The 24,819-nt window shown below is 37.9% G+C and overlaps 6 protein-coding genes across 7 annotated transcripts; 4 read left to right on the forward strand and 2 right to left on the reverse strand.

Moving 5' to 3' along the window:
• The first annotated feature begins 1,462 nt into the window (after positions 1-1,462).
• LOC126799096 (40S ribosomal protein S2-4-like) lies at positions 1,463-3,325 on the forward strand. The gene is made up of 2 exons (XM_050526215.1): positions 1,463-2,214; positions 2,956-3,325. Exons 1-2 carry the CDS (start codon positions 1,537-1,539, stop codon positions 3,112-3,114), a joined length of 837 nt encoding a protein of 278 aa, XP_050382172.1. The 5' UTR covers positions 1,463-1,536; the 3' UTR covers positions 3,115-3,325.
• Positions 3,326-5,660: 2,335 nt separating this feature from the next.
• LOC126797112 (vesicle-associated protein 1-2-like) lies at positions 5,661-6,123 on the forward strand. Its single transcript, XM_050523787.1, has 2 exons — positions 5,661-5,774; positions 5,890-6,123. Exons 1-2 carry the CDS (start codon positions 5,661-5,663, stop codon positions 6,121-6,123), a joined length of 348 nt encoding a protein of 115 aa, XP_050379744.1.
• Positions 6,124-10,396: 4,273 nt separating this feature from the next.
• On the reverse strand, positions 10,397-11,189 carry LOC126799099 (late embryogenesis abundant protein 1-like). Its single transcript, XM_050526221.1, has 3 exons — positions 11,124-11,189; positions 10,752-10,907; positions 10,397-10,570 (listed from the first exon to the last, which is right to left on the reverse strand). The coding sequence occupies exons 1-3, from the start codon at positions 11,187-11,189 to the stop codon at positions 10,397-10,399; spliced, it is 396 nt and encodes a 131-aa protein (XP_050382178.1).
• A 1,602-nt stretch (positions 11,190-12,791) lies between these two features.
• On the forward strand, positions 12,792-13,360 carry LOC126797114 (late embryogenesis abundant protein 2). The gene is made up of 2 exons (XM_050523790.1): positions 12,792-12,836; positions 12,962-13,360. Exons 1-2 carry the CDS (start codon positions 12,792-12,794, stop codon positions 13,358-13,360), a joined length of 444 nt encoding a protein of 147 aa, XP_050379747.1.
• Positions 13,361-15,858: 2,498 nt separating this feature from the next.
• LOC126799090 (uncharacterized) lies at positions 15,859-19,312 on the forward strand. Of its 2 annotated transcripts, none has more exons than XM_050526208.1 (3): positions 15,859-15,992; positions 17,470-18,948; positions 19,057-19,312. In XM_050526208.1, exon 2 carries the CDS (start codon positions 17,492-17,494, stop codon positions 18,884-18,886), a length of 1,395 nt encoding a protein of 464 aa, XP_050382165.1. In that variant the 5' UTR covers positions 15,859-15,992; positions 17,470-17,491; the 3' UTR covers positions 18,887-18,948; positions 19,057-19,312. The 2 variants fall into 2 exon arrangements, with proteins under 2 accessions (XP_050382165.1, XP_050382164.1); XM_050526207.1 differs by having other exon boundaries at positions 15,887-16,931.
• Positions 19,313-19,829: 517 nt separating this feature from the next.
• On the reverse strand, positions 19,830-24,219 carry LOC126797116 (putative disease resistance RPP13-like protein 1). Its single transcript, XM_050523792.1, has one exon. It carries the CDS (start codon positions 24,165-24,167, stop codon positions 19,830-19,832), a length of 4,338 nt encoding a protein of 1,445 aa, XP_050379749.1. The 5' UTR covers positions 24,168-24,219.
• Positions 24,220-24,819: the final 600 nt, after the last annotated feature.

Here is a 24,819-nt window from a genome sequence, read left to right on the forward strand (position 1 = left end):
ATGGTACTGAAATTTTTTGTCAGAATTTGATGAAGAATGTCCGGCCTCCTACCGGGTCGAGAAAGGGTCACATTTGAATGACGGCGAGCTCGACGGTGGCGCAGAGACTACAACCACCTTGGCAATATCTTCTCCGATCTACTTGAGGGTGGGACCGAAAGAACTAGTTGCGCCGAGCTACCGACCTCGGAGGCATGGCTAGAAAAAGGTTGGTTTTGGGGAGAAGAGGCAAAAAGTGGTACTGGTTTCTGTAGAAGGCTAGATCCGAAACTTATGGAGGGAAGAAGACGGAGGCTGTGGAGGAATTCGAACCAGACCCCTAACGAAGCAGAAGGAATTGATATTGAAGGACTCTAAAGTCTATAGAACTCATATATACTTCCAGAAGAAAGAAAGTTCTTTCATCCAGAGTCTCTAGCATCCAATTAGTATTTATGACCTTCTCCCATATTTTGTTATACGCACATTTTTTTAATATAAAAATATAGATATAAAAACATTATCGAACACCCTAAAACTTTTGAAAATCAGGCTTAAAGAGCGTTTAAGACTTTGGCACTCATCTATGTCTCCCAAACTTCACGTAGTTTTCTTTTCTTGGGTGATTGGAGTAACACTAAGCACAATGGAACGTGTTGGTGACTTTGGGTTGCGTGACAACCAAGCTCGAGTTTTACACCCAAAATTTTCTTGGGTTCAGTCAGTTTTTCCTCCCCATGTCTTTGACTTTGTGAGAGGGTGATTGAGTTTTGCGTGCCCTTAAGCATGTTGGTGGTATATGTGTGGGTGCGCCTTCAAATCTAGCTGCTATGTTGGCTATGCAACCAACGGCTAGTGGTGTTGCCTTGCAGTTGCACCATAGTTTAAGGGTGTTGATGACCCTGCTCAAGTAGTCGGACTTGCTAGGGCACAAACCTAGCAACTCTGAACCCTGGCGGCTTTTATGTCATCTCCCCAATAATCATGCAAACACTAGACCTAATGGTTGATTGTTGGGGTGAAGAGAAAAACTGACATTACCATCATCACAAAATGGCAAGATAGGTAATGTCCAAACCACTATTGTTGTGGCTGCTATTGAATTTGAGGTTGAACTAGCTCTAAGAAATTTTAATGGAGTTTCAATTGTGTTTCCTACAAACAAGATTAAGACCTAGGGTCGTAATCTTCTGCGGATATTTGACATCGCAAAACTTGACAATCGATATGTGTTTACCTACATTATCAATTATCAAGGGTTTCGTAGTGAGTAGTGATCGAATTAATCTTAACTTACGATACATATCGAAGAGCCTTTACCAAGTGTAGTAAGTACACAAACTTACCGAATCCCCCTGACCCGATCCAACCACAGGTCCAATACTACCCTTATTTGGGCTGAACCCAATCCACAGTGGCACAAAAACCCTAGTTTCTCTCCCACCCTCCTACTATATAATCCTATCAAAACCGCACGTAGCCCTCACTCTTACTTTCGCTGCTCTATCGCCTCTCTATCTCCCTCTCGCTTCTTCACCCCCAAAACCCTAACACACCATGGCTGAAAGAGGAGGAGCCGCCGCCCCAGCCGGCGAGCGTGGAGGCTTCGGCAGAGGCTTTGGAGGCCGTGGCGGCCGCGGAGGCGACCGCGGTCGTGGCGGCAGGCGTCGCGGCGCTGGCCGCCGTGACGAGGAGGAGAAATGGGTCCCGGTCACCAAGCTCGGCCGTCTCGTGAAAGACGGCAAGATCTCATCCCTGGAGCAGATCTACCTCCACTCTCTCCCAATCAAGGAGCACCAGATCATCGACACACTCTGCCCCGGCCTCAAGGACGAGGTCATGAAGATCATGCCCGTCCAGAAACAGACCCGCGCCGGTCAGAGGACCCGGTTCAAGGCCTTCGTCGTCGTCGGGGACTCCAACGGCCACGTCGGACTTGGAGTCAAGTGCAGCAAGGAGGTTGCTACCGCTATTCGCGGTGCGATTATCCTCGCCAAGCTGTCGGTGATCCCTGTGAGGAGGGGGTACTGGGGGAACAAGATCGGGAAGCCGCATACGGTGCCGTGTAAGGTGACTGGCAAGTGTGGCTCTGTCACTGTGAGGATGGTGCCCGCTCCTCGTGGTTCTGGAATCGTGGCGGCTAGGGTTCCTAAGAAGGTGCTGCAGTTTGCTGGGATTGATGATGTCTTCACCTCTTCCAGGGGGTCCACCAAGACTCTTGGCAACTTTGTCAAGGTTTACTTCTTTAACCCTGGTTTTATTTGGTTGCGCTTAATTTTTGGGAGTTGAGTTTGATTTGTTGTGTTGATTCATGATTGGTTTATAAATTGACTGATTGATATTTTGGTTAATAATATTACACTATCCAATTATGGTGTGAAATATTTGTGTATATGAATGATTGAATTGATTGTTTTAGCTGGGAGAACGGTGTGCGTTTTGCGATAGATTTGTATTATAGCTTAGCTTTTTTACTTGTCATGATGATTTCAGTGTGGAAATCAGAAATTGTTTATCATAAAGAATGTTTAACAAGAATTGTGCTGTATCTTTGACACAGTAACAATGAACTCTGACATAAGACATTAATATTCTGTCACTTCTGTTTTTGTAATTGTTTTAGTTGCAGTTTGACCTTGGTTAATTTGAAGATTGTGGTGTCTTTTATCTCATGTGTCTCTTGTATTTCTATTGCACAAATTCAGTTTGGACCAAATAAGATGTGATTTCACAAAAGATTAAAATTATGTTTTTATTATGTGTTTTACTGTCACAAACCCTGTTATCTCTATATGTTTCATGCAATTGTTTTTCAACCTATACAAATTGATGAATGTGATGCATCTCTAAATGTTATGCCTTTTTTTAATCATTACCCAAATTTCATTTTGTGCTTCAGGTGGCTACTGCTGTTTTGTTTGCTTGCTGTAAGTTGTATGTTAATTAATGTGTGGTAAATTGGTGTCTTATTTGCAGGCTACTTTTGATTGTCTCCTGAAAACCTATGGTTTCTTGACACCTGAATTCTGGAGAGAGACTCGCTTCACTAAGTCCCCGTTCCAAGAGCATACTGATCTTCTTGCCAAGCCAACTGGTAAGCTAATCCTGGACACTGTTGAGAGGGTTGAGGCCTGAGCTGCTTCGGATGGGACGATCTTCCAAATCATCTTTTTGTTAGGAACTTATTTTCTTTATTCTGAAGGACATGATAGTATGCTATTTGTTTTTGGTATTTGACTGTACTAAGATTCTACATATGTTGGTTTCCAATGGATGATGGTACATTACTGAATCCTTTTATATCTTCTGAATTGTTAGGACCTTTGTCCTAACTTTCATTTTATCATTTTACATGTCAAGTGCATACATTTTCTGTTGTGCAAAAGTATTTCATGCTATATTTTCGTCTTCCAAATTTTGCTTTCTCAATCAAAATTCAGCACTGACTTCACATTCTCTCCAATAGGTTTCTTGACAATTTTGTATCCTCTTGGCATTCAGATGTATGCATTTTTGTCACTTAAATGGAACCAGGAATGCATTTATTCATATGAAACCATTTTTGAAAAGTGGTCTCAGGGACCTAGAAAAGCAAATTGTTGTTTGAGGATGAACTGCAAATCGATACTTGCAGATCGAGTTGGAGGCCTTAGTAATTCACATCTACTTGAACACGGAGAATGTGAAGGAGCCAAATTTCATATCGGTTCCCTATATCATAAGTTTTTGAGAATTGAATATGCATGGTTCTTCTGCATATGCCATGGTAGACGAATCACAGATTAAAACATACCGAGCTGTTGGCTTTCTGCCTCAGAAGCAGCTATTATTTTTGGAACTGCTTCTTAACCACAGTTTAAGATTAAAAAGAGAACAACAAAGAACGAGTAGGCATTGAAAGAGCTATCGACAGAGCCGAGCTCTACCAAAAGGAAACGAAACTTAGAGAAGGCGCCCCAAATTCAGATGGAAGACGTAAGAAGTTGGCTTCATTAACTTTGATGGTATGCATCCGTGTTTACTTTAGGCCTAGTTTTACTTTCATTTGATTATGAATTCAGTTGGAATTGCCAATAGATATTAACAGCAAACAATATCCATAATTACTTTTGTGTATTCCTGCTATTATAGTATTAGCCTCATGGCACACACGATTTTGTGTTTTTTTTCTAACATAAATGTGTAAAAACAAAATAAAACTGAAAGTCGGTAGTTATTTTTCAACACATTGGTAGTTACTATCCATTTGAACTGAATTATATAATCGTGGTTTTCTCATTTTTCTCCTTCTATTTTTTTTCACCTCTATATATTAGAAATTTCAATCATATCCTTCCGATCATAAGCCATGTAGATTTTAGAGTTTAATAAATATTGGGCAATTTAGGTAATTCAAAATTTTATCATCTCATTTTCCTTCTTACTTTATTAATAGAAGATGTATACGTCCATCAATTTAAATAAACTTTGAAAATTCAACTGAATATACCATAGTTATTCCCCAAATATTCGTTAACCACCCAACCTACCCTCTACTCACAAACCGACCCGATGTTGTTTTGATCAATCAATGTGATTGCAGTAGTGTCTCTAGGGCTGCAATTCAATCAACTACTAATTAGAAATTTCTTATGATAATTTACGCGACCATGATTTTTAGAGTTTTAAGGGAGTAAAGAGTTATGATAGGTAAAACAATACAAAAGTACAATTATTTCATTGTTTATGGACATGATAGATGTAGAACAACGTACCAAGTGCTTGTGAAGTTATGAATCATTTTATATCGTAGGATATGATTATATGAAGGCTCACACAAGAATTGCAATGATCTATTGAATATATACAAAATTGGACGTTGAAAACAACTAATGAAGTGAAACAAAGTGAAAGGACTAGATAAAAAGCCGATGCAATTGAGAAAGCGAACACTTGCCCTCTACTTGCAATATTCTATGGGATCGGTTCGACAATAAATGAACACTTTTAAAGTAACAAGTATCTAATTTGATTTCACGCACTAAAAAATCAATTTGTAAATCAGCTATGCAAAGGGCAATAGGATGATGATATTCTACCTTATGGATCACAGATAAAAATATGAACATTGTTGTCATAAGAAGCTCAATCAAATTGAAATAAACATCATTTTTCAATAAAATTAGCTATGTGAAGGGCATAGGATGATGATATTCAACCTTATGGATCACAAATTATTATGTGTACCCGGAACACCACATAACATTGTCATGTGATGTACACAACTAATCATATTACTTCATGGTGTGTTAAACATGCACAAGGTGAAATGAGAAAAGATTATTTAAATATGAGTTACCAATATGAAACAAACACAAGTAAAAATTGACTAATAACATTAAAAGGTATGCCATGTTTTAGTTTTACTGAGTACATAAAATAACTTTTCTGGATCACATTGAAATAAAACATCATTTTCAAAATAATCAGCAGTAAATGTTTTAATGCCAATATTACCTTATTTCTTTATGGTAACGTACAAAAAAGTCTTATCATAAGGAAGATGGAGATAGATAATCTTGAAAATTCTATATACAAATCTTTTAAAAAATGTGAATGAAGTAACATTTCCAACAATCAAGGGTTTGTTAAACAAGGAGGATCACAATCAGGGGAGCGGCTGCTACAAACACTTGACAACCATGGTGGCTAAAGTTATGCAATCTGGAGCTATTGTGGTTGGCTCTACAGTCTCTCCTCCTACATATACTGAAGTGCTTCAGAGGTCAAATGCACCAGTGGAAACACCTCAGTTGGTAAGGATTTCCAAGAAGCAAAAGAAACCAAATAGACAGGTTGATCCAATTAAGAATATCACTCCATAAATGTTCAATAAAATCGAGGCATAATGTGAAAGAGTGTAAGTTGAAGGTTAACCATGTTGACCCACCTAGGCCGCCATCTCCTATCTGGGAAAGTTTAAAGGAAGGTTCATTGCCTATGGTTTCAGTGGGCAATGTGAATTCAAATGATAATGAGTTCAAACTTGCTTCAAGAGCTTTTAGGGAGAGACAAGAGCCTCGAGATAACCATGAGGCTAAAAGTCTTATTGCGAGCCTGACTGAGCAGAAAAATTATACTATTCAGCAAAACAATAAGCTTTAACAAGAATTGGATCTTTTGAGGTGAGAGGCCAACACACACCGTGGTGGAATTTCATTTATTTATGTTGTTATAGTGGGTTTGATTGACATTATTTTGGAGTATCTTCTGAAGAAGACATGACATGCAAAGATTATCCCGTGACACTCCATTTTCTAGGCACAAAAATGTAAAAAGAAAAAAGTTCAAAAATTTGAATGTGTGATTGACTAGTTGTGATTTTGGTTATTGTGTTTTTATCAATCTTTATTGACGCTAGAAACATGTGAATTGTGAGACATTTAGAGGAAACTTTTCGTCAGTGTATTAGTAGGTGTTGTCTAAATGGGTTTGTACTTTGTAATTGTCATGAAAATTAATTATTTTCTATTTGTGTGGTGACTGGCTTAAAAAAAAAGGTTTGTTAAAAAAAAAAAATCAAGTTTGGGCCAATTGGGCATAATATTTTAAATACTCTGGAGTCTAGTAGAGTAGCAGATGTTTTTAAAAATTATAGGAACACAATTACAAATACCCCTTCTAGCCCTAGGCTCTACAATAGCCCTAGGCTCTACAATGGGTAAGGTGAATTATATGTTCTGGTTTTCCTTGAACGATTAGCAACAATATTACTCACATATACACGCGCAACAATAAGTCATCCTCTAGTAGTATCACTCACGTACATCTTTACATTTAGAAGTAAGTCGTCCTTTAATAAAAAAAAGTCGGGCACAAATGTACCCATTGGTCTTCTTCACTAGATAGTAAAACTAATGCATGTAGTTAGTAGTAGTATGTACTAAACAAATGACAAATCCTATATTATACTTCTTTAATACAGAAAAATGTGGATGAACTCGTTTATTGGTATAATATCATCAACTCATATTGAGGTATATTACCTCTAGTCTCCCAAGGGTATTGTTGGTAAAGTTTACATGGACTTTCATGTTCCAGCCCATCGCTTCAAGTTCTAAAAGAACTATGTCTGGTCCAGAAAATTACGCTTAGATCCGTTGTTTTGATGGTTCTCAATAGTCCCAATGCTTTAGGAGTGATCTCATTTAGTGAGTTATTTAAGAGGTCCAAAATCTATAAATCACGAAGAGATAACAACACATTATATGGTATATGGCCCTCATTCCACTTAATCTCAATTGGGTAACATGTCATTATTCATTTCCTAGTCAAACCAGCATTGAACAATGATTGTTAATTACTTCATTTGGCTCAATTATCATGATTTGAAAAACTTTAACTACACTAAACAAAACTTCACATCATTCTTTTGAGTATAGTATAATTTCAACAAAATCCATCCGCACGATATCAATTATCCTCAATACTAGAGTAGTGAATGACTTTCCAACAATTTTCTATGATACCTACATCCTTGAAAGAGAGCTTTGATTGAGGTTTACATTAAAAACTCTCACATATGGGCATGTGGCAATGATGGATGAGTTTATGCCCGCAAAGTATAACGGAGTTTGTAGTTTTGGTTTGGTTTGACATAGTGAATACAACCTCACACAAATAAAAAAAATTCAACCTTGAAAAAGAAAGATCAAAGTTATAGTAGATGATATAAAAAAAATAAGACTGAAGGCAGTTATAGTAGATGATAAAACACATTGACGAAGGATGATAGTCCTTCCCAACACATATCCCCCCATCGAACTTTCTTCTAAATTTTTCAAAATTTGTTTTGTGTAGCCTCACTAACAAAAGTACAATTAAAAAGAGTAATTAACTAATGCATATTGGAATAAGCACTATGACCACATCACGACCATCGTGTTGATTAAAATTTGCATCATTATGAAGATGGAGATAGATAATCTTGATCATAAAAATCATAATCCTAATGATTAAAAAAACTAAAATGCACCGTCTAATAATTCGAACTTTCTTAAATAAATACTAATCCATCATGATATACTGTCGTAGACAATTGTTTGTATATCTTGGGAAATAAAAATAATAATAAAAGAACTTGGTTATTGGAAGAATGGAAACCCTCGGTCATCCACAATAAAATTATGCGAGGAGTAATTCATGTATGATTACGTTAAGTCCCTGATGAAGAGTAATTGTGTAGTCACATGCCTTAACATGACAAAAGCACATAATCATCATCACTATTTTATTCACTCTTGTTAATTAAATAATCGAAATCATCAGCTCGAATTATCTTTGATATTTGATGCGTTCAATGTTCTTAATAGATATGAACAATAAAATTATCTTTAGCATCTTATTATGTAATTATGCTATTAAACTTAACTAATTCAATTGAAATATGCTCAAGTGTTTTAGATATTGTCAAAGTCCATCTTATTTTTAACATTGTCTTCAAAATTTAGTGGCAATATCGAGTCTAATACGGTGTTTGGTTGACTGTTTACAAAAGCATCCATCAATTGAAGAAAAAAAAACCCAAGGTATAATCTTAACATCATCCACATAAACTTGCATATTATAGTTGCTTTGGTTTCCTTACTGTGTTCCAATGCTCTTCTTTATGCTCAAATAGTTGTAAATGTATGTATAGATTAGATAAGAATTATAAGCTAATCATATTTTGAACATCGTGAGTACAATTAGATATTTATATCAAACAAATTAAAACAAGGTTGATTGATTACAGTAATACTTTCTTGGGTAACACCACTTATTATTTTCATCTCTTTGAGAAGAAGATAGATTTAGTTGCTAAAGCTCTTAGCATACTCATCCCTCAGTAAACACTGATTAATATTTAGCATATAGTAAAACATGTATAAATTAATAAGCTCGGGACTGAAGAATTTTATTATTTTAATATATCGATAAATTATTATGTTCTAAATTATTTTATTATTAATTTATTGATTTATTATGTTATAAATTGTTTTAATTTTTTCTTTCACTTTTTTGAAGAAAAAAATGTTTTACTTTTTGTTCATGCACCCAATGGTCTAAATAGCGGTTATCGGCATCGTATCAGTTTTGTAAAATAAGGATATAACGTGGATATATCGAGATATATCGGATTATATCAGATTTATCGTTTTTACTAATGTTTAATTAAATTTAATATATTTACACATATACTTCAAAATATACCAAATAAACTTAAGAAATTAAAATTTATATTTCAAAATGTACCAAATAAACTTCATAAAAAATATTTGATTATTTTGACAATTAAAATACATAAATAGTATTAATTAATAAAAATAGAGGTGATCATTCATCATAAACTCTTTCTTCATCGAATGTTATCGACGAATCTTTCATTTTCTTTAAATTTTTTTTTTCAAAATGACGTGGTTAATTTTTTTTAAAGTGCCGATATATCGGGTTAAACTCGGTTTGACCTGATATATCGTCATTTGACTTGATTTTGCGGGTTGACCGATATAATAGACCAACAAGCAACTTATCGTATCGTTTTCTTAATTTTGGGGATATATTGAGGATATATCAAGATATTTAGAAGATTGCATGCACCGCATTGTTAGATTTATCCAGATATCGTTGTTGAAAATATTATGTTGTTCGATTTATTTGAATTATTTTATTTGATGATAATTGAATCAACATAATTCTTCAATGACATCCTCATTATTAATTTATATATTTGATGAGGTATATATGAATTCTCAAATTTCTATTATTTTACCAATTTAGCAAAATATTAATTTAGTATATTAGTCCCGAGTCATGACCGAAAAAAAAAATTATTTTAGCGAGATTATTAATTAATCAGGTATTAATTTAACGAGATTCTATTGTATTTAATAATATTTTAATATCATTTGAAACCTAAATGTTACACCACGCAATACTATTTGTGGATGCCTTCAGTTATTTGTGTTTCTGCCTTCGAATGCTCCATATCTGTCAATATGATGTCATATATATATGAAAAAAGTAAACTAGCTAGAGATACATGTGATGCAGTACATTTAAATGGAAAAGTGTAAAGGTTGAAGAGTCAAATATATGTAAATAGCCGAGAGAGATAACAATTCTCTCTTCTGTTTAGTCTTATATGTTCATTAACTTCAATGATTTATAAATACATCACAACACCTTTCACTAGAAGCTAGGAATAGTGGATGCATGTTTTATTTACCGAAAAGGAGAAAAAAAAAATTAAAGGTAAGATAGGAAACTTTATACAGTATTGCTGCATATGAAAGAAAACATAACCACTCTTAGATAGAATGGTAATCCCAGAATATTCTCTCCATAGAAGCTGTTGATGAATCTGCTGGTAAAGCTAGCATACAACAATGTATGCACCTCAAATCCTTGGGTTGTTGCTTGGGTTGCTAGGGTTGTTTGGGTTGCTTGGGTTGTTGCTTGGATTGCTTGCGTTGTGGCCGGGGTTGTTTGGGTTGCTAGGGTTATTCATTCCCAAAGTGTTCTTCACTGCATCAGCTGCACCTTGAGCCATGCTTTTCACTTGCTCTCCTGTCTGCAATCAATTATGCAGATTCTTATTATATGCTGATCGATCTGTATCAAACAAAGTTTCTACACCCAACGCGATTTAATAATGCGTTCATGTAACATTACTTGTTACTAAAGTTAATTAGATGGAATAAATAGATATTGGTATAGAAAAGTAGAAGCAGTGGTAGGTAATTGTTGCTTGCCTGTTGGAGGAGGTGAGAAGCTTGGTCTTTGATATCTTGGGCAGTGCTAGAAGCATCTCCTGCCTTGTTTTGGGCAGCCTGAGATGCTTCTGATGCCTTATTCTGGGCAGCATGAGAAACCTCTGATGCCTTGTTCTGAAACTCATCCCTCTTCACCTGTGTTGTAAAGATATTATCAATTATTATAAATCTCGGAAAAATCAATTAAAATGGATCTATAATATATGTGCCTAGTGTTATTTGGTTCAGTAACATTTGACTCTCATAGCTGAGATTTATACCACATTTCTACTAGATCTAAATGTCGTTTGATTCATAACGTGCCTCATCTAGCATTGTTCAGACATGTATCAATATCAAATTATAGACAACCTGAGCTTGGCCGCTCAACTCGCCGGCCTGGTGTGCCAAATTCTGACCTGGTTGACGGCTTGCCATTTTTTCTTCAATAAATAAAATTCGAAAATAATCTTTGGAACAAAGAGTGCACAATGCTAAATGCTCCTCCTTATGAAAAGTATATATAACTTGTGAGTGGCTCCTATTCTTGCCCATCCTAGTTCCTAGTCCTTCTTTTGCGTCCATTCACCAGCATAAATGGCATGTTTCGACTGGTTCTTTGTCCAAGCATTTGAGGAGGAATAATTCAAAGAATTAATAAGTTACTCACCGGTCAACAAAAGAGACTCTCTTGGCATAGGCTCCGGGAAAAGCTAAGCTTCTTCAATCTTCATCATCAACGTACATTGATCTATATATGTTGTCACATTCAATTTGTTTTGATCGATTATGGATCAACAAGGCCACCTTGATATGATCATTATGATGTCTAAATCATTTTGGTCTATTAGAAATGCTGATTTCTTGTCATATCATTATATATTTCTATAGCCAGGAGGCCCAGGACAACTTCGCATACATTTCTATAATATATTCAATCGTTAATCCTCTCTATCAAGTTGCAGTCATATTTTGGGGGAAATAATTTTCATAATTGAATAATATGCAAGTAGCAATGAATGCATCAAATTAACGAACCGATCATATATATTTGTAGCGCCCTTTTTGTGTTTGCATGCATGCAAGAAAAGTATCTATCAGCTAGTGACTAATTACAATGCAAAATGCAGCATGCACGGTATGAAACAATCATCATAACCCCAAATATCGAAAACACAAGGAACCCCATGCCAGAAATTAAGATAGGAAGTGTGATCGAACTATCATTTAGGTATGCTGTACGTGGTAACGCACAAAATGGTCACGGGGATTAGCTCCATATATTAGCTACGTTTTTTGTTTCAATATACAATCTATCAGCTAGGTTTTCTTTCGTGTGTGGTCAATGGTACGTACTCGATAAAACTGGGAGTGTACTTGTTCTATTTTAATGTTCAGACAGATTTATCCATCTACAATTTGAACACATACTTTTTTTGTTTTTTGATTCTGTTGATCACATATACTCAAATACGTTGTCTTACATCGAAAAAAAAAATTTATGTTGTATAATCGTCTTTTCTATTACGGTGGTGAGATTTATCAACAGAATTTCTGATGTCGTAGCTGGCTCCAATATAGCCACAGAACTGATAGAAGTCTATTTATATCTCTCTTTTTTGTCTCTTCCCCTCTTGTACGTATTTTTCTGGCACATACATAGATTTGGAGCAGAGTGACTCTTCTTCACTAAACACCCAGCAAACTGTAATACGTCAAAGTTGTCACACCGTTTACTTGTCTGAAACACCGATCGAGCCACATGCAGGCCAAGTGGCCAACACATATGGTTGTGAACTTGTGATCCTCGCTACGAAGCTAAAACAAGCCGCACCGGTTTAACCTCACCTGACCGGAAGACGGCACGTACCTCATGATGTGTCAACCGAGGAAGCCACGTGTGGCCAGCTTGAGCCTCGTCGAGCGCTATATCAGTCCATGCATTCTCCTCCTCTTCATCGATCACAAAACTAGAAACAAGTAACACTATTCAATCATAAACTCAACCGTTTCAGAAGTTCAGTTCTTTACGAAGGAGAAATGGAGTCCCAAGGTCAGAGACAGAGCTTGAGAGGCCAAGCTCAGGTTAGATATGTATATATATACCGTATTGTTATGTTTGAATTGCTTTCAGTACTGTTCGATCGAGTAGTTGGCCAATCGTCAATCGGCCAATAGATGTTGATGAATGATGATGGCTGTTTTTTCAGGAACCAAATAGGCAGGACGTGAGCCCAGAGGCGATGCGGAAAGCGGAAGAGGCGAAGAACAAGACCAACCAGAGTGCGCAACAAGCCAAGGAGAAAACAGAGTCTACAATGAGCCAGGTGAAGGACAAGGCGGCGCAGGCGACAGAGGAGACAAGGAGGAAGACCCAAGACGCCGCAGATAAGGCTAAAGAGACTGGCCAGGCCGGGAAAGAGAAGACGAGTGGGATTCTCCACCAGACCGGAGAAACAATGAAGAATATGGCACAAGGTGCGGCTGATGCTGTGAAGAGCACTGTTGGGATGGGTAAGAAAGATGACCTAGACGATCCTTATATGGAAACTACCACCACTACTAGGACTAATACTGGAACTACAGGGGCTCCTGGGACAAGGAAGTAGGAACTACTATAGTTAGGTTAATAAATGTCTCATGTATTTGTTGTTTATTACTATCGTGGGTTGTTATTAATTTTTAGGCATGTTTTTGAAGTCCTTGTTCTCCTCTTTCATCGTTTGTGAGATGAGATATGGGGATATGTTGTATTTGGTTAAGTTGTAGTAGTCTTGTTTAAGAGCTGCAACAAGACGCCATATTAGGCGGTCGATCTTTGTTGTAGCTTAAGCTCAGTGTTGTTGATGGGGATGTCTTAGATATATTCATTGCTCCCGTCTCTTTGTTGTATTAATTTGGTCCAGTCTTAAAAAAAGTCACACACACACACATATATATATATAGCCCTTCTTGGTGCGGAGGTCCGCACCAAGATTTTGGTGCGGAGGTCCGTACCAAGATTTTGGTGCGGATTTTCATCTTTTCACCACTTTTTGATCAAATTTTCTTATCTCCACCGTCTAGTATCTAGATAATATTGTGTAGATTATCTCTGCAAAATTTCAGCCAATTTGGTAATCGTTAAGGCCCTCAAAATTGCGTTTTTCTGTTAAAAATATGAACGGTAACAGTTCGACAGAATTCGGTCCGTCCATTTGTTATTCGATTTTGAGGGCCTTAACGATTACCAAATTGGCTGAAAATTTGCAGAGATGATCTACATAATATTATCTAGATACTAGACGGTGGAGATGAGAAAATTCGATCAAAAAATGGTAAAAAGATGGAAATCCGCACCAAAATCATTGGTGCGGACCTCAATAAAGAGCATTTCGTTCCAAAAAAAAAGAAAAAAGAAAAAGAAAAAAGAAAGAAGCAGCGTCTTCAAGTTTAAGACCCTGTCCAGAACATATCTGCGCAAGCCTTAAAGCGGACGATCCTATGTATACACGTCCTAAAGCCAATCCATTGCACTTCATTTGCTTCTTATTAAGCCAAGGACTGTCGTAAGTGAATGCGATAATGTTGTTTTCTTCATTGCTTTGTCTTTTGTCCACACATATACAATTTCTAGCAGAAGCATAATGACGAGGTAGAATCAATCACTTATAGAAAAGGAATTAAGATGTGTATCCGATCCCGGACTACCCCCAATAGCTTGATTAATCTCATAAACTGCGCTGCATGCATTCTGCTAGGTTTCTATGTATCTATGGAACTTGTTTTATGTTTGTGTTATGGTCTCCTGGGCAAATGACTATTTTCTTTGCCACAAATGCGACATCGATTGATAATTGAAAATAAAGGTTCTGCTCTAAAAAACACATCATGACGCACAACCTTTGAACAGAAGGTTCGGCTTTGTCTGTGTTTTTATAAACAAAAAAAGCTATGAAGTTTTTTAATGGCCGGGTGGTTTAATTTGTTCACTCTAGACGTATACAGAGCAATCTGCGAAAGACTTAAAGAAACAAAGAAGAAGCTAGCCCATCATGTGAGCCAGTACTCTAAATAAATCTTTGATTTTAGGCAAACATAGTCTTCAAATGAGTTTCTATGAATCTATACCATTCATTGTTTGCGATCTCCTTCTTATCTTTGCCTACTTTTCTTCTTCTTTTCTCCTTCGGGGTTTAACTAGTCCATACGGTGAATACCGTGTCCCATCATGTGAATTGAACTAAGCTTTGCTACCGAAATTCCCTGGCAAGGTTCATCTCATGATTCTCCTCCTCACACCTTTTTGCTTTTCTCCAAGTCTAATATTTTTCTTAGATCCTTCCATATAAATTTCCTATCTTCTCCAAATTTGGATCCGCTCTTGAGATGTGTGATTTCACTTCTATCTTTCCAATGGAATTTGGCCCGATGAAGTTGTAGAAATTTTCTTGTGCACATTGCAATGCAAATACACGGTGTAATCTGAGCTATTTATATTTATATATGTGAGAATCATTAATGTCTTCTAATCTTGACAGTGCACTTATGTGTATGATTATGAACACCTTCCTGGATTTTGTTAAGAAAACGTAGTGTTGCATACTAGACCTTAGGCCCGATGATGAGGGTTTCACCTAACTAAGGAATAGTTTTAAGAGACTGTGAGAGACAAAGGTATTTCAACCGCATCAAAACCAGAAATAATAGAGTATTTACAACTGTCTTTATTTTCATCGGTCAAATTGTTTTGTGTTTCACATTCTCTTAAAACTGTTTGCTTAGGTGAGCAGGCTTTTCTGATCGTAGCATGTATGTTATGTATGTAAAGATATGTATTTATAAATTTGAAACCCTAGACCCATCGAATATTCTATAAATTTTGTATTGAATGCAAGTTAAAAAACAGGAGGGAAATAAAGTTAAACAACGGTAAGTAAAAGAAAAAAGAGAGAGTTTGAATGAATCAGGTAACCGCATTAAGAAATTTACAAGAAACTCCATCTCACGGGGTCAATGGACAACATGGTAATTTCGCGCTTGTAAATCATGTGGAAGGTGCTGTCTGTCTCTGTCTCTCTCTCTATATAGGCAGCTAACCACGCCCTTGTTTCCGTTTTGCTCTCTCAAGTCCTCCCCTCAATCCTCCAGTAAATCCTTCGATCTTTCACTTCTCCTCAATTTTTCTACCGAATTATGATTCTTGCATCCTAATTCCACACGGGTCTGGATCGATTTCGTTCTTTTAACTCCTGCATCACTGTAAAGATTGAATCTTTATTTACCTCCTAGCTTTGGTTCGATTGTATTTCTTGCTCTCTTATATATTTTTTATATTGAAATTGTTTCTTTGTTGGTGTGTTGAGTTTTAATTTGTAGCTGCTTAGAACGTTCTGGGTTGTTTTGTTGTGTGTTTCTGATTTCAAAGTTTGGAGCTTTATTTGAATAATGGGATAGTCAACTGTTAGGAATGTAGGTCAAGGGTGGTGACAAGGTTTCTGGGTTGTTATGTTGTCGGAATTTTGGATTGGGATGCTATGTGGGTGTGTTACTTGATTGTTTTCTTATATGCATGTAGAGGATGGAAAGCAAAGATTAGTGATTTTGTGTAAAACCCTATGGTTTGAGGTAGAAGATGTCTTGGTGGTGTGTTAGTTTATGGTTTAGGACTTAGTAGTGGCGGAGTTGGTTGCAATGAGTATCAAAATTCGTGATTATGTGTGCCTATTTGTATCGGGTTTGTGGTCAAGTCTAGATTGATCTTGCAAAAGTTTGAAACTGTGGAAGTTGATCTGATTAATTGATTATTTCTTATACCAATTTGGTTCCATGTGTTTGTTTGTCGAGGTAATATCTATTAAGGGTCCAGTTTTAGGATTAATAAAAGAACTTTTCACCATGTGATAGAATACTGAAAGCTGAAAAATAAGTTTAGTTTGAAATATGTGCAGGTGTGTAACTATGTCGGGAAATATACATGAATTTCAATTTGTTTTTAACAGTAAACATTCTAGGATATAGGTTGTTAAATATTGTTTTTTTTAATTTCCATTGTGAAAAGAAAAAAGGGTTGAATTCCATGGAATAGTTAGGGGCATATATTCAAGATTGATAGCCCTTCAGGAAAGCAGTTTACCGTGAAAGTCTCTGGGTCTTGGCTGCAATGTTCATTTTTAGTTTCTTGCGATTTCTGGAATTCTGGTATGTAATGATATGGAACACACCTAGCACTACTTTAGGATGTCACACCGGTATTATTAAAACATATTTCTGAGAATGAGCTCTTTCCGAAAGAGTGCTATAAGTTCACACATTTGACCTTTCATAATGGCTGGAGATATGTGCACTGTTCTCCCTGTGTATTACAAGTTTCTCATGTGCTAATGAAGTTAGCTGTAGAATGTAGCTGGCTGGTATTCATAAGTCTTTTTGCTGTCCTCTGGTTGTCTCATGATTTGTAGTGGTTCTTCTTCTTTAATTGGTTTTCTATTTCCCTATCTGTAAGTTCCTCACATTTTATATGACGTTTATCCATAAGATAATCGAAAAGTACTTATGACTCAAACAAAGTTTAGCCAAAATTGCATTGAAGTCTCTGGGTGGGGGTTTTAAGCATTTGCAATCAGTTTACAATCTATCTCTATTCCTTATATATCTTTTAGAAGCATTTGCTAATAATAAAGTCACGTCAAACTTTGTATCAGAGCATACTTATAATGGTTTCTGGTGTTTGAAACAGGTTGTGCTATCTCAACATCAAGATGCCCAAAGTCAGACGATCATCTTCATCGTCTCTTAATCGATCCAGGGCATCTCCTTATCCTTGCACATCTGAGGATGCTGATCATTACAAGTTGAATAGTCCGTTGGAAAACACAGAGAATTTAAAAGAATGGGAAGATACTAGGTGCCCCATCTGCATGGAACACCCGCATAATGCTGTTCTTATAAAATGTTCTTCCCATGAGAATGGCTGCATGCCTTACATGTGCAATACAAGCTATCGGCACTCAAATTGTCTTGACCAGTTTTGTAAATCTTCTGTTCCCGACTCCACATCAATGATGTTGCAAGAACTTCCTCTGACGCACACCGCCTCTCACAGTTCTAGGGAAGAAGAATTGCTGCCTGGGCAAACCAGCCCTTGTGGAAGTCAGTTGCAGCTACATCCAGCCTGCCCTCTCTGTCGGGGAAAGATCTATGGATATATTGTTGTAGAGGCCGCTCGTCACTTCATGAATTTCAAAGTGAGGAGCTGCTCCTCTGAGACTTGCGACTTTAGTGGAAATTATTCAGAATTGAGGAAACATGCAAGGACAGAACACCCTTATGTCAGGCCATCAGAGGTGGATCCAGATCGACGTCGTGATTGGATGAGATTGGAGCGTCAAAGAGACTTGGAAGACGTGCTTAGCATAGTTGAAGTAGGGACTGGAGATGATATTTTCCCGGATCCATCAACTGAGAGTGGCTTGCTGGCTTCCTTTTTGAGGGCTATGTATCACTCGCTTGAGCTTATGTTTTATTCTCAATGGTTTGACAGTTCAAGTGACATAGAACAGACTCATAGTAGAAGTCCAGGGAGAATGACTAGGGTGCAGCAAAACAATTACTCAGTCTCTGCGACAAGAAGGAACAACACTGCATCAGATAGCACATCCCGTTCCAGAGGTCTACTTTGGCGAAGAGATAATAACGATCTACAGATGAGTCGTGCCCCAAGACCTAGCAACGATTCTATGTCAGGGGAGACTGGCCATGCCCCCAGTAGACGGAGCAACAACACGTTGGCAGAGGATAGCCGCATTCGTAGACGGGCCAACTCGTTCTCTGAGGAGGGTACAAACCGTGTCTTTAGAAGGGGTAACAACACTGTATCAGGCACTGCCCCTGCCTCCACGTGGGGCAACAACTCCGTGCCAGAGGAGGGTACCCGTGCCTCCAGAAGAGACAGCAATTCCGTATCAGAAGTGAGTAATCGTATGCACAGATGGGGCAACAACTGGGAAGAGATTAGATGGGGCAACAGCTCCTTACCAGTTGAGGCTGACGATCCCCGTAGATGGGGTGATACTTCTGTACCAGAAAGCACACCCAGACCTCGGGGACGGAGATATAGATATTATGGAGGGCCAACATACCATAACAGAAGATGACTCTACAGCTCATTGTTTCTGAGGTCGATTTTCTTGCGCAAAGGACATCTCATGTTTTTATTGTAAGTTCCCTTACGAGTATCATTGTGATGTTGTGCATATTTTTCTCATCCTTCTTTCCTCTTTCTCGTGACCTCTCATTCTGACAGTTTCACTGGTTTGTTCTTCAGTTAGAACTAGTCTGCGCTTTTCAAATAATCTCTGCTCAGGCTACTAATCAGTTCCGTTGTCCAGAAAGTTAGAGAGATTGTCATTCAATACAACAAAAGCATGGAGTTAGATTTGTGATTTGTTGGGACAATACTTACTGTCTTTCTCGGCGGTGAATAATACTGTAGCATAGAAAGCTCCTTTTTCTTTGGCAACCGATTGTTAATATCTTGTTCAATACTTGTGAAGTTGTGATCTCAGACGCTTTGATTTTTTTTTGTTAAGGTTCATCTATGCTTTATAGATAGATTCAATCTATCCGATGGTAAATAGACTACTTTTCTACAGTAGATACACTGCATCAACATCAGATACTACTTTTCTACATTATTTACCATTCCTCTGATAAGAACTGGGCGAGGGTTAACTTGCACTCCAAAAAGAAATTAGTCTTGAACTCATGATCCAAAACACGAAGAAATCCAGTTTTCTGTTGGATAATTTGAGTTTAGCGCATTATGGCTCTTGTAAGTTGGAGGAAGACTAGGGCAAGTATTGCTACTGTAGAAAAAATTAAATAAGAATATATGAGATTTTTACCCCACAACCCATAAACTTAACTTGAACAACAATCCAAGAACTGAAAATCTAATCAGAAAATTACCAGCGTGAGATGAATTTACTTCAGAAAATTTATTCTCCAAATTACGTCGTATTTGACTTGGTTCATACAAGATACAATTGACCAAAAAAAAAAATACAAGATACAACCATATGCACAACTGTTTCCTGCTTAGACAAAGCCACTTGTAAGAGGAAATCCCAGAATTTCAAAATTCTGAAGCATCCTTGGTTGCTCCTCTTCTGTAAAGGTCTGAAGTCTGTCACATTCTGATAGCTCCAGGCTATCCAGAGAGGTAAGTTCATTCAGTCTCTTGGGAAGGGATTCAAGATTTGGCAATCTCTGAAGTTGAAGAGAGGATAAAGTGGTAGGCAACAACCAGTCCTCTGGGAACGAAACCAGAGCTTCACAACCGCCAAAAGTGAGGTTGGTGAGACATGTGAGCCCATGTAACCCCCACTCAAACGTCGGCAAGAGTTTCTCGCAGTCCAGGATCGAAAGCGACAGTAGATTGGTAGGCAAGCCACCCTCTGGAAATGACACAAGATTGGAGCAACCTTCAACAGATAGTTCTTGAAGACATGTGAGACTATACAGGCGATTTGGTAGGGACTTGAGGCTTTGGCATTTTGATATCTTGATGGACTGCAGCATGGAGGTAGGCAGGCCATACTCTGCAATAGCCTCAACCAGTGGACACTCGGCAATTTCCAAGTTTTTGAGATGGATAAGATTGTGAAGGCCTTCAGGAATCAACTTGAGTTTGGTGCAGTTGCTGATGATGAGTTGTTTAAGGTTCATCACCATGCTAGATGTGCCTACAGGGAGCCCAAAAGTACCTTCTGGAAAGGACACAACAGAGTGACACCCAGAAACGTTGAGGAATTCAAGACAAGTGTTGTTCTGAATCATGTGCTCGGGGAGGAAATCCAAATTTATACAATTTTGGATTTCAATGTGCTGAAGTGTACGAGGAACCGTTCCTCCTGGTAAAGACTTTAAAGAAGAACAATCTTCAATTACCAGATACTCAAACGGATGGGATCGCTCGTCACTGTGCATCTTCCACTCTGGTAGGAACTGCAGGGCCTCGCAACCTTTGATCTCAAGGCCTCTAAGAGTGGAAGGAAAGCCTGTGTTCGGAAATGATACAAGCGAAGGACATCTCCAGATTCTAAGCTCCTTGAGAGAGGAGAGTTTGTACAAGCATTGCGGCAGCTCTTTGAGGAGTGGACATTCTGAAATTTCCAAGTGCTTGAGGTGCAAGAGGTTTTGCCATCCAAGATTATCAGACAAAGTGATCATCTCACTTAGATTTGCAAGCTGCAACTCTTCAAGAGCTGTCAAGTGCCGCAGAAATCCTTCAACTAGACATGTTAGAGTGGGAATCTGATTCAAACGCAAGTAGGTAACAGAGGCAAGCCCCATTATACTTTCTAGTACCCCCTCATTGCAGTTTTTAAGTTCCAACTCATGGATGAAAGGGAGCTTGGGCAGTTCTTCTAGTTCTTGACATCCATTTATCTCAAGTACTTTCAGAGATGGAAAGACGCTAGGCATTCTCTTTAATTTGGGACATGTCCATATACAAAGTTCCAGGAGGCAAGGGAATTCTATGGTTTCTCCCAAGGCATTAACAGTATTTGTAAGGCATGGAAGAGAAATCAGTTCTTCACACCACTTGATTCTCATTTCTTTCAAGGCAGAAAAGTGTTGTGAAAATCTTCGAAGCTTTGGACAGTTCAGAATCTCAATCTTCTTTAGATGACAGAAGTCTTCTCTCCCTTCAACCCCAGAAGATGACCAGTCCTCCAAGTTTATCATTCGGTTCAACTTTAGAGTTTCCAATGATGGAAATTGAAGGATTGGAGAGTGACGATTCCCATAAAACTCAGCACCTATTCTCTTGAGGCCATCCATCCCTTCAAGAATGAGATATTTTAGAGAGGGTAGTTGCCCAAGTGCTGGTATTTCTGAACACTTCCTGCAATCAGTAACTTTTAGAAGTATAATATTGGAGAACAATGGGGATGCAATCCAACTAGGAAATCTTGTGCCTTCATAGTCCTTCACCGTGATTCCTTTTATACTTTTATGAGGTTGCAGCATCTCAAGTACAACCATTTCAACTCTTTCATTTCTTGAAATGTCCACATTGTTTCTCGACTCCAATGCAGAAGCCTCCATGGTTTCCTTGAAACTAGGAAATCTCGTAACACTATGTCCTCTGGTGCTGAGATCTTCAAGATTTCTGTGAATTTGTGGCATGTTATCATTTAGTGAACGATCATAAGTTTCACTCCATTGGAGCACCAAGTGCTCCAGTTCTTGCTTGCCCTTCAGATTAGCCTCCATTGCATCTACAAAGTTAACAACATTCTGCAACCCAGAAATGTGAAGTGAGCCTTTAAGTTGCAGCATGTCCTTCAAGTCTCTAATTCCCCATCCTCTCTCTCTACTAACAATGAACTTTGACAAGGTTTGAAGATTCTTTAATGCACACATTTGCGACGGCATCTCTTCTAGTCTGCTTCCATTGATATGAAGATGGCGTAGGCTTGTTAAGTTCCCCATTCCTACTGGTAGCCTAGTGAGAGAGCGACATTCTGTTAATATCAATGTCTGTAAGTTGTAAAGCATAGTCATTGAATCAGGCAGCCCTTCAATTGCAGTGCGAGAAAGGTTCAAATAGCGTAGGTGTTTTAAATTGCCAAGTGAATCTGGCAGTTCAGTAATACGACATGCAGAGAAAGATAGCACTCTTAAACATCTTAACTTAGGCAGCAGATCATTAGGGACTTTGCTGGACAAATAGCTGACTCCAATTCCATCTGTTGAATCCAATGGAAGGAAGGTGCGTAAGCGCTCAAGTCTGCTGAAGGACTCAAACCTTGTTGTTACCTCACGTTGACGACGAACATAGGAAGAATGACGAGCCTTGTCAAAAGCTTTGTGTTTATCACCATCCTCAATTTCTTCCTCCAATCTGAAACAGAATTCTCCAGAAACAAACTGTGCTAGTTCGTGCATGAGGTTGTGCATTATATAACGTGATCTGTTGTGAATAGTCTCCTGAAAGAATGATCTGGAAACTAGCTCATGAAAGTACTCATCACCCACAGCTTCCAACTTTTTCTTGCCTCTAGGTTGCCGAAGAAAACCTTCTGCCATCCATAATAAAACAAGTGTCTCCTTGTCCAGTTCATATTCTCTTGGGAAAATGGAACAATATGCAAAACACGGCTTCAGATGAGCAGGAAGGTGATGATAGCTCAAGCTTAAAACTTGAAGTATGTTACTTTCATCATCTGGTAGATCCCATATTGGTCTATCTAAAATGTCTTTCCATTCATCTTCTTCAGTTCTTGACCGCAGTAAGACTCCAAATCTTTTCACTGCCAAGGGCAAACCAGCACACCTTCTCACAATTCCCTCACCAATGGCCTGAAAGTTAACATTCATGATTCTGCTCTCCGATGCTTGACTCATGAACAATGACCAACAATCTTCAAATGATAAACCGCTCAAATGGTATGCTGGTACAGTCCCCAGGCTTGAGGCAACCTCAGTATTCTGTGTTGTGACTATTATCTTACTTCCACTTTTCCCTACTTTCAAAGGCATCAACAAGAGATCCCAATCATTATTACTTTTATTCCAAATATCATCTAAAACAAGCAAGAACCTCTTCCCAGCCAATTTTTCTTTCAAACAAACTTGGAGCAAATTTAAGTCATCAAGATCGACCTTTCCTGAATGGAGTGAGCCAAGCATTGTTTTTGTCACCCTCACTGCATCAAACTGACTAGATACAAATATCCAAACTTTCAAATCAAAATGCCTGTCCACTATGTCATCATTATAAACCAATTGAGCAAGAGTTGTTTTTCCAATACCACACATGCCCACTATAGGAACTACATGAACTTTACTACTCGTTGGTTCATCCTGCACAAGAAGTTGAATTATTTTCTCTTTATCATAGCTCCTGCCATAAACACACGATTCATCCACCAACGAAGTTGTTGGTGATCGAAGCCTTGAGCCAAACAACCTCCCTCCAACATTGTCTTTCAAGCCTAGAACATTTTTATATTTGGCAATTAACTCTAACCGCTCAATTATCTTCATCAATTTAGATTCTACCCTTCTACTAGATGGACTGCGAGGGGTGGAAATAGGAGACCAGTTCCATACCTTATTCGTGCTGGTATGATATTCAGCTTCCATCTTAAATGCCAAAGCTTCACTAGCCAGTTCATCGAGTATATCCTCTGCATCATATAGGGCATCCTTGGTCATGTGTAGCCACTTCCTCACTTCAGTGTTGTAAAACTGCTTCTCCTCAGCATCATTAAGCAACGTAGTAACCGTTAGCACGGTGATCTTCAACTTCTCTAGCAAATCATCATATTTCCTGCCACACAGTAGGCCTAGAAATTCATTGGAAGCCAATCTATCAAACAAAACTTGAAGAAAGGCAGAGAGAAAAGCCTCTCCAACAGCCATGGATTGTATTATCTAGAGTTGAAAAGTGAAGAGATAATGCAAAACGCTTAGAGCATTGCACTAAATTTATGGTGCGGAATTTGCGTTTTCACGTATGCTTCTAATGATAAGTACTAGTCAATCATGATGGCATGGCTGCTAGCCTGCTACCCTCCAGTCAACAGTCAACACGAATAGATTTTATCTAGATGTTCAATCATTCAAAAAGATGGTTGGACTTTAGCTGCCCATTTGAGCATACTTTTAGGTATGGCTCGTTTGAGGGACGGGCATGTATTTTCATAAATATGAAAATCAAAACTCACTCATTTAAAATGAGCTTTGTAAGTTTTTAGGGGTCAGTTTTACAGGCTTTTACGAGTCAGATTTTGTGAGATTTTACGAGCTGGGCTTTGTGGATTTTTATGGGTCGGGTTTTATGGGCTTGTATTAGAAAAAAACATAATACTCTTATTAAAGGATTTGGAAAAATAAAAGAATTCTTTAAAAACTTTCTAAAAAAAAAGTCACAAATAAATTCTCGTTTCGAAATATTGTCGATTGACACCTGTAGATGTGATCGATATATAAATTTAGAGACCCTGTAAAAATTTCGTCAGTTTTGGACATGGTTTGACCATCCGTACATATGGTCATCAGAAAAAGAGGCGTT

This window comes from Argentina anserina, chromosome 6 (genome assembly GCF_933775445.1).
Source record: "Argentina anserina chromosome 6, drPotAnse1.1, whole genome shotgun sequence".
Lineage (NCBI taxonomy): Eukaryota > Viridiplantae > Streptophyta > Magnoliopsida > Rosales > Rosaceae > Argentina > Argentina anserina.